The sequence below is a fragment of the Palaemon carinicauda genome, chromosome 37 (genome assembly GCF_036898095.1).
Source record: "Palaemon carinicauda isolate YSFRI2023 chromosome 37, ASM3689809v2, whole genome shotgun sequence".
Taxonomy (NCBI): Eukaryota; Metazoa; Arthropoda; class Malacostraca; order Decapoda; family Palaemonidae; genus Palaemon; species Palaemon carinicauda.
This window is the reverse complement of record NC_090761.1, coordinates 21060946-21070945: the sequence shown is the minus strand read 5'-3', so window position 1 is coordinate 21070945 and position 10000 is coordinate 21060946. Positions and strand designations below refer to the sequence as shown.

At 33.4% G+C, this 10000-nt stretch overlaps 2 protein-coding genes across 2 annotated transcripts in view; both read left to right on the top strand.

Annotated features, from left to right (window-relative positions):
* The window catches only part of LOC137629003 (uncharacterized), a 13317-nt gene extending 4543 nt beyond the window's left edge, over positions 1-8774 (top strand). Inside the window, exons 4-9 of the mRNA XM_068360255.1 lie at positions 105-203; positions 2399-2560; positions 3426-3559; positions 5206-5344; positions 6301-6430; positions 8155-8774. Of these exons, the coding sequence (XP_068216356.1) occupies positions 105-203; positions 2399-2560; positions 3426-3559; positions 5206-5344; positions 6301-6430; positions 8155-8246 (756 nt within the window). The 3' untranslated portion in view covers positions 8247-8774. The remainder of the gene's footprint in view (positions 1-104; positions 204-2398; positions 2561-3425; positions 3560-5205; positions 5345-6300; positions 6431-8154) is intronic.
* A 371-nt stretch (positions 8775-9145) lies between these two features.
* LOC137629483 (spermatogenesis-defective protein 39 homolog) overlaps positions 9146-10000 on the top strand; it is a 225620-nt gene continuing 224765 nt past the window's right edge. The window contains exon 1 of the mRNA XM_068360816.1: positions 9146-10000. This exon is cut by the window's right edge and continues 1401 nt beyond it. The gene's annotated coding sequence lies outside the window, so the exon portion shown is untranslated.

Below are 10000 nucleotides of genomic sequence, written 5' to 3'. Positions count from 1 at the left end.
CTATATAATCGAAAATTAAAGGAACTGTCGTTGAAGGTAGTCCAATATAATAAACCAAGGCACCAATGATGATTTTGATAAGCTATCATTGTTCTGATTTACAGATTCTTCCCAAGTGGGATTGGACGAAGATATACTATTCGGACTGTTTCATAACCAACCCATATTATGTTTCGAGGTCGCTGCTGGAAGATGATTGCAATGTAAGTAGTATTTAATCGTAATTCCAAGAGGATTGCGTTTAAAACTTTTTTCCTTATCAACAGGCCTTTTTTAATGATAGGCCATCGTTACTATGCTGCTTTGACTTACCAAATCATGAACCGTATATTATAACTAAGGGTTATTTCATGTTATATGCTTTATTATTCCCAATTATTGATAGAAACTGCACTCTTTTATTATCCCCAAATAAGACAAAGTACTAATTAAAGGCCTTTATCTACCATATATGGTAACGTGTCACAAATCCACTTTAGTATGCCAACGAGTTAGCCGCATGAGCGAGCATTTCATTGTTACATACTTCAATTATTTTAATTAATCTCTTAGTATTTACATTGTGTAGATTTAATATACATTTTATTATATCTTACTATGTAGATAGCGTTCCAAAGTCAACACTGTACGGTGTGGATACTTTTCTTTGTAAATAGCAAGCCAAAATATCACCAAACAACGATCCTACTAGACAACCGAGGTTTGTGGTTAATGAAAGACCCAAAAAAACTTTGTTTACCACAATCACTAATGTCAGGAAAGCTTAAATTCTACCGTAGCATTTTGAAAAACACATTAGGCATCCAGTACTTTACCTAAGATGGATGTATAGTAGTCGCCATAATTATAAGGCTTCATTGTAATTACCCTTCCCTAACCTAACCTAGTTCACCGACTTGACACTACTTTTGCCCAAACATGGATGTGCATTAGCCTCCAATATTAAAGTTGGGTATTCGAGGCTACTCAGATATTATTATTATTATTATTATTATTATTATTATTATTATTATTATTATTACTTGCTAAGCTACAACCCTAGTTGGAAGAGCAGGATGCAATAAGCCCATGGGCTCCAACAGGTAAAATAGTTCTGTGGGGAAAGGAAACAAGGAAAAATAAAATATTTTAAGAAGAGCAACAATATTAAAATAAACATCACTCTATAAACTATAAAAACTTTAACAAAACAAGAGGAAGAGAAATAACATATAAGATAGAACAGTGTGCCCGAGCGTACCCTCAAGCAGTGCGCTTGATAACTTATGCCTTACGTAAAATCTGGGTAATATGGTTAGGGGAACTCCTGTTTATCACGACAATACATTTACTGAATTTTCTTTACTTCTCTTGTAGTTTGTTTCCTTTCCTCACTGGGCTATTTTTCCCAGTTGGAGCCCATAGGCGCATATCATCCTGCTTTTCCAACTAGGGTTGTAGCTTAGCTAATAATAATAATAATAATAATATATTTTTGTGACGAACTATTTATCATTGGAACGGGTACTTTCTTGGGCTTTAAATTTATATATTAAGCTTTTACAGTTATTGAGCAATAGAAGAGTATTCCTACCCGTAGAAACTAGCTGAATCATGAAAGTACCCGAAATTCGAAAAAAAAAAAAATATCCTAAAGTTTTATCGGTCTATACCTTTAGGTAATGATTACGTTACAATAATATACATTTAAGCTGTTATGATTCTCACATGAATAATAAACATCAGGTATTATATTAGAATAGAGCAGATTTCTTCCATTTATTGAGTATAATCACTTGCCGCTTATATTCACAACGAAAAAATGACAAACGGCTATAGTCAATTCTCTTTAGTGGGGCAGATTTGCACCGACTCGCAGGGTTGCCCTTTTAGCTCGGAAATTTTCCTGATCGCTGATTGGTTGAGCAAGATAATTCTAACCAATCAGATAGCAGGAAACTTTTCCGAGCTAAAAGGTCACCACTGCTAGTCAGTGCAAATGCGCCTCATTAAAAGAAATTGAGTATAGGACCCGGATAGCAATTCCGTGTGTGTGGGGGGGGGGGGTGGCCGGACAAACATAACGTATTGAATATAACATATTTTTCCAATTATTCACTAAAACCTTATTGATAAGAAATTATTCTTTTTATAAGATTTCTACATCATCTAACCTTTAGATAAGGTTAAGGATTTTAAGGATTTTAGGATTTTGAAGGAAGTGATTCTCCGTTCATCGTGGTCTCTTGAAGTCTAGGCTGAGCAAAACTGAATGTGAAATTTGTAAATTGTAAAAGTACTCTCTTCTCTTTCCTGGTAAAAGTACTCTCTTCTCTCTCCTGGTAAAAGTACTCTTTTCTCTCTCCTGGTTCCTGGTGCAGCACAGTGCTTCTAAAATTCTTCATTCTATGTTTTCCAGGTTTGTGAGAGTTTGGAACGTCTAGAACGGCTCTCCAACGTGTCTTCTAGAGTTGTGTCTGAAGATTATCTGAAAAATGACATTCCCTTCATAGTTGTGGATGCAATGGATGACTGGCCGGTTATGAACACCGAACAGTTCTGGTTTGACAATGTCACTGAGGTTAGTGCATATATTTGAATATTATCCGTAGTTATTACTGTTTTTTATCAAAATATTCTAGTATAATTTCTTTACACGTATAGTGCTAGACACAGAAGTTTAGAATATGTATTACAGACATGAAATAAAAAATGAAAAGACTTACTTCAATTTAGAGCTTTATCTTATTGATGACATCGTCGTACTCAAACTAAGTGAGTCCGTTGATGTCACCAAAAAGACGAAAGTAGTAACTCCCATTCAAGACTTCTTACACACACACACACACACACACACACACACACACACACACACACACACACACACATATATATATATGTATATATATATATATATATATATATATATATATATATATATATATACATATATATATATGTATATATATGTGTGTATGTATGTATGTATGTATACATATAAAACCATATGCATATACCATTGGAGTCAATTGCCATATCTGTATTTAAATGTAAATGCATAGGTTCAAATATAGATCATGTAGCACATATAACATATAACTTCCACCAAAGTATAGTAGTATAATATTTCTGTACAGGCATAGGCTAGTCTCTACAGTGTTCTGTATGTTTACTTGAAGGGTCTTTATCATTGCATACAAATATGCGTATACCGTCATTGTATGGCGGTAATATAAGAGAGGGTTGAAATACTGGCCTTGGCAGGAAGTATTAGGCCTATAGTTGGGAGAGATTAGCCCATGCCTTAGAGAATATTCTAAACGGGGAGTTAAAATACATATTTTTATTTTTATCTTATGCTGATAAAAATATATATGGTACTCTTGATATGGATATGGGTGTTCGTTCTTACTATCTTATTCATTAATGACGATTTTCTTCAACAGATGTACCTGAGTGATGAACTTCGTTCTATTTATCCTTGTGAGCTGACGACCAATCTGCGTATACGCCCTGATGACCTACGCACTTTCCTGAAGAAGATCCACAACCCAGATGTTCGGCGGTGGTATGGCCATTGGTAAGCACTGGGTAGCTGTTTTGACTGCTGGGAATTTTAAGACTTTATCGCTAAAATAGTTCCAGTTATCTAGGACATGGAAGGTATATTTTTTTTCACTGCATAATGCAAGATTATCTTGAAGCTGATGAAATCGAAAAACGTTATACAACAGTTGTAACTCAGTTATTAACAGGGACATTAGTAGGCCTATAGATAACCAGCAGAACTGCTTAGATACCGACGTACCATTCTGCCTTTGGGAGTTAGTTTCGACAGTGCACCTTACGCAATGGACTGTCTGCATTATTATAGGTTCTTTGCAGTATTCCTCCCAACCTATTTGCACCCACTTTATCTCTATCTAATTTAATTTGGTTTCTGGTTCCTTTCCTCCATCTTGCTGTCCAGCTTCTATTAACTTTCAACTTCCTAGTTCAATTACAGCCTCCATCGCCTCCCCCCGTTTTACTTTGGTACTGAAGCGACTCCCGGCCCGAGCGCCAAAACTTAGTACCAAAATTCCATACCAATCTCTTGATCAGAAAACATAGATGTTAAGCCATACGAGAAAATAGAAACAGACTGTAGAACTTAATACTCACGAGTACTTGTCATATTTAGTGCATAGGGTTGAATATATATATATATATATATATATATATATATATATATATATATATATATATATATTCACTAAAGGAAACTTATTTAAATGGGCTTATAGCGCCTTGCTTTTCCAACTAGGGTTGTAGCTTGAATAGTAGTAGTAGTAGTAGTAGTAGTAATAATAATAATAATAATAATAATAATAATAATAATATTATTAATAATAATAATAATAATGATGATAATTCTGAGGATGGTATGTGAAACACGAAATTTAGCTCAGAGAAATAAGAAAAGTACTGAGTGCATATAAACCTTAGTTTATAGGTATATTTATAGGCATACATGTACTATATGTGTGGCCATACCATGTATGAATTTACAGTACTTTCCACATGAGATGTCATTCATGGTTGATCATCTAACATGGTTTTTATCAGCCATGTTAGATGGATTTTTGACTTGCCTGGTTATTATGAGAATGGCGAATCTTAACTTTTCTAGTATAATATAACCTTAAGCGTACGGTACCCTTCTCATCTCTGAGGGCTGAATTCTCCCTGCTCGAAATAAACTTTGCCTGTAAATCCAAGCAATTATGTATATATATATATATATATATATATATATATATATATATATATATTATATATATATATATATATATTCATATAAGAAATATATTATACAACTAATAACTGGATTATCTCTATTATTATTAATATTATTTGCTAAGCTACAACCCTATTTGGAAAAGCAGGATGCTATAAGCAAGGGGGAATCAACTCAAAGTTGTGCAAAATTCACACACACACACACACACACACACACACACACATATATATATATATATATATATATATATATATATATATATATATATATATATATATATATATATATATAGCACTCGAAGACTATGTTAGCATTCACTATCTGACAGTTGAATCATCCTGCTGCATTGACTTCTCTGCCTTGTCTTGTTCACACGAAGTACAGTAGAGCTTTTCTGCAATGGACCTTAATTTACTTATTTTCATTTTCTGTCTTGTTCACAGGGAAAACTGCAACAAAAAGGCGGCCAAAGCTCTGAGGCAGCTCTACAGGAGGCCCTACTTCATACCTCACATGGTGGATCTGTCAGACTCCAACTGGGTCATGATCTCTTCGGATTTCAAGGGAAAAGTTTACAAAGAGGTAAAGAATCAAATTAGTTTCTTAGTTGGTAAACTATAGAAAGACATTTCCTGTTCTCTATTCCCTGAATTTTTCAATCTTATCTCTGTCCTTTCCTTTGGTTTACGTCAGATTTATTTTTATTTTTTTTTTTTCTGTTTTTCAAGTCTAGTCTAGTTGAAGGACTTTGTGGTTGCCGTACTATTATCTTCAGATCCGTGATATAATATTCTTGTAAATAGAGGCCGCCTGAGTGGAAAAAATATAGATATTATTTAGCCTAGATATGAACAAGATAACTTATGAAAAAGGATGAAACATATTTTATGAACTCAAAGGAAGCAATAGACTTGGAAAGAAATAGTTTTGATATAGGAATTTCTTATATAAACAATACTACATAATCGTTTTCGGGTATGGATAAGAGTTTAAGCTTCTGCAATTATCAATAAGGAAAAAGAGAGATGTGCTGCGCAAGGTTTCTGTATTTGTTTACAATGACTAGGAAGGGAGAACTTCTTGTGGCCTATTGGTAACGTCTCTGCCAGGTGAACGCCAGACTGTGAAGAGAATGTCAAATGCCGAGGAATGTATAATTTTGTTGCTGTTCTTAAACTATTTCATACTGATTGTTCATTACTTCTATTGTAGTTTATTTCCATGTTACCTTTCCTCACTGGGCTATTTTTTCTTGTTGGAGCCCTTGGGCTTATAGCATCCTGCTTTTCCGACTAGGGTTGTAGCTTAGCAAGTTATAATGATAATAATAATAATATCATTTATTATTATTATTACTAGCTAATAATAATAATAATAATAATAATAATAATGATAATAATCCAATGACAGAAAACGATAAATTAAATGACGTAAATACGAAATTCGAAAGTATTGTATTACGTCATGCAAAAATAATATAGACATTTAATCTACTATTGCCGTGCGAATCAATGGACTTATTTCATCTCCCATTGCAGATCGACTTCCAGACAGAGCTTCTGTGGGTGGCGCAAGTGCGCGGATGGAGTCACATTCGCCTAGTGCCCAGAGAACCTTGTGATCATTACTGTCCTGAATTACTAGAATCTCTCACCGAAGGCCACATGGGTGATTATCAATATCATTTATGTAATTACCTAGTGTACGTGACCCGTCATAAAGGATGGCTAAATATTTCAGTGGATATAAACACACACACTGAGGTGTGGCTTCTTGCTCTCTCCCTACCCGAGGGACGGGCGAGCTGAGCATGACCGAAAAGATACATTGTATATATATATATATATATATATATATATATATATATATATATATATATATATATATATATATATATATATTATATATATAGATATATATATATATATATATATATATTATATATATATATATATTATATATATATGTATATATATATATATATATATATATATATATATATATATATATATATATATATAACAGGAAATCTGTATTCCTTTCCACAGATCATCGTCATGACACTTCCATGACTATCACATTTTCTTTTTATTTACAATATATTCCTCATCCCTTTGAGTTGTCTTTTTTTCTAGCTTTTGGATTTCACATATTTCAACCATTTCAACATTATAAATATGATCTTCCTAACGTACTCCAGCAATGAATCTTAAGATACGATAGTCACACCTTCTCATATCTTCCATTTTCTTTGCCATTGACATTTTTCTAATGTATATGGTAGTAAAGGACTATTGTACCCATAGGAGGGCTTTGCTCTCTGTACTAGTAAAACATTTTTATATACCAGCGCTTATAAACTCATAAACTGTAGATTAGCTTGTATTAATAATAATAATAATATCCGTTTCATTCATGTTGTTATCATTGTTTAACTGCTCTCTGAACTTCTGCTTCACAGTCCAGCGTCTCTTCAAAGTAGCAGAAATATCCAACAGCTTCTAAAGACCTGCCCATCTATCAGAAAATGCTTCCAAATTCATCTGCTTTCAACGTTGGCTCTTTTTAAATATTTTAGGCTTCTAAAACATCATACGCCATGTAAAGTTTGTAAAGTAAATTTTTTTTATAATATGTCTCTAGAGTTCACACCTCATGGGCACTTTCCTGATTGCATTTTTCCTTTACTTTTCCAGTGATCATTAACGTTGCTTATGTTAATTTCTCTCTCTCTCTCTCTCTCTCTCTCTCTCTCTCTCTCTCTCTCTCTCTCTCTCTCTCTCTCTCTCACTAAACCATCTTTAGACGATAGCTCACAAAAGTCCCATGGACTACTTTTCGGGTAAACCGTTATGGTCAATTACTAAAATCGGCAGTGCACTAAGTGATATTTGATGGATCCCATTTATCTCAAATTCTTTCCATAACATAACCACTACCATCTTTTTAGATCTATTTATGGTAGAGTAACTTCACTAAATTTTTTTTTTAGATTTTCTGGAACATTTTGTCATAAAAAATCAAAATACTCATTTAATTATTTATCTCAGTATTCCGTCGAATGGCTTTCCAAGATCCACAGACAAGTGGTTTAATATGACAATTTGTCCTAAATTGTATTTTTCCTAGTTATAAAACCCGTAATCATTTAATATAGGAATTCGTTTCACTTCCGCTAAAGCGAATTCCTATACTAAATGATTACGAGGTTTCTATATCGCGTCGGAACAACTTTTTAATTCCTTGTACTGTTTCTGTAATCCCGTTTGTAATGACTACTTCCATTGTAACATAATGTTGTTGCTCTCTCTGACATAAAGCCAAACTGACAATTATCAATTTTTATCACATAACAGCAGAAATTCTACATTTTATTTCATCTTCTCTTCCAGTTGTCGTTACCAATTTGCTGTGGAAGTTCGAATACATCCCGGGTGAACACACGGACAACCTAGCCGTGGCGGTTGGAGGCTTCTGGACCTAAAACCTTTTCCTCCGAGTTGTTGTTCCACTGTGAGGTGCTGATGATGAGATAACAACTCTATGGTTATCTCCGCAGTTGTTCTACGTAAGATAAGACTCGTCTTGGATTTATAATCCGTCAAGTGCCAAATGTTTAATGAGTAACCTTTCCTCTTATGCAGCCATAGTATATTTACCTTTGTGGAATGTCTAGTCTTCTCGAAACCTACGACATGGGTAAGCAAAGAACGTTTTATTTAATCTTATTACATCGTAAATAATCATATGAATGAAAAAATATATATGTATCAGTAATATAGAAATAGTGAATGTGGGGAAATATTTGCCAGTTGAATAGTAATTGAATACTTTAAAAATGGGTAACTAGTCAATGCCGAATGGCTCGATTGTTATTACATCATCAGCCACAATATACAGGAGAATAAATGAAATGTACAGAACGACGAATGTGCTCTCTTATTCTGCAACAATTGTGTTGTAAAGTTATGGCTGTCATCAGCTTCAATTAAAAAGACCAACGGATGCAAATTGTTAAGGTTTGTTTTATATCCTTGATGTAGTAGGCCTATGTCTAAAACAAAAAAGTATTAATATGGTTTTATTTATTTAATATTTCTAACAATAAGTTATATTAATTCAAATGTATCATTGGAAGAGACCAAGACGGTGGAAATTGTTTAACAGGATTCCAAGCCCACGTAAACTGACAATCCTGTTTACAGCTAGCGATTGAACTTGTCCAACCATTTGCCACTCTTGATTTCCTTGTATAATGAACCGTCCGTGTGTTCGTTATGAGTGCTTTTGAGGCAATCCTTTCCAAATAGATATGAGTAACTACAATGCTTGAAATGGTTCATAACTAGCTATTGGTTCTCAATATAGAAGAGAATTGTATGGCCTGGGTCTAATGTTAACTGCAGAAATTTGACTATTGACGAATCTTGATTCTCGTTATTTTACATATTAATTCATCTAAGTTTATTTATAAAGATACCAATTACAATTGGATTTTGTGGTCATATTGAGTTGGTTTTTAATCTTACAATTTGGGTTATTCTTCTTTATTCCCTCTTCATCTCTTATATTCTTGGAATTACTGTAAAAGAAACTTATACTCCCTCTGTAAACAACTTTTTTTATGGATTTGTAAAATGTATGGCCTGGTGCTGGAACCAGGGAGACCACTCAGCACCGAAGTGCAATTGAAAGAAAAGTTTGCAGTTGGACAAGATGAAAGAAAGGAAGTAAAAACGAAGATAAAAAATGCTAGAAGCTGGAAACAAATTTAGGTGAATTATGAACAGATCCCTAAATTAGAATCTAAAACATTTTAATAGAAAAAAAAGACAAAGTTCGTCTTCAAGCCAAAATTTTTTATCGTTTAAAATTTTCCTCTATAATTATTCAGAAAAGGTAAGATAAACTATGTATACTCACTGTTGAAGGTAATAACAAATTGTTTATTATCAAGTTTCAGTAGTACTTAATATAACAGCTCCCTTTGGTAAACAGTCTAGTACGAAATTTTATCAACGCAACATCACGTTTATCTCCCAGTTCTTATCAGTATTAAAGAATCCTACATAAATTATAAAAGATTTTACTCAAGAAGGGTTCCATTATAGTTTTATTTTCTTAGTTCGTAATTATGCATTCTAAATTTGCCGTGTTGACATACATTTAATCACCAACTTCCTTGAGCAAAAAAGATAAAACATTTCCATTTGCGTGCCATATCACTTATTTCCACCC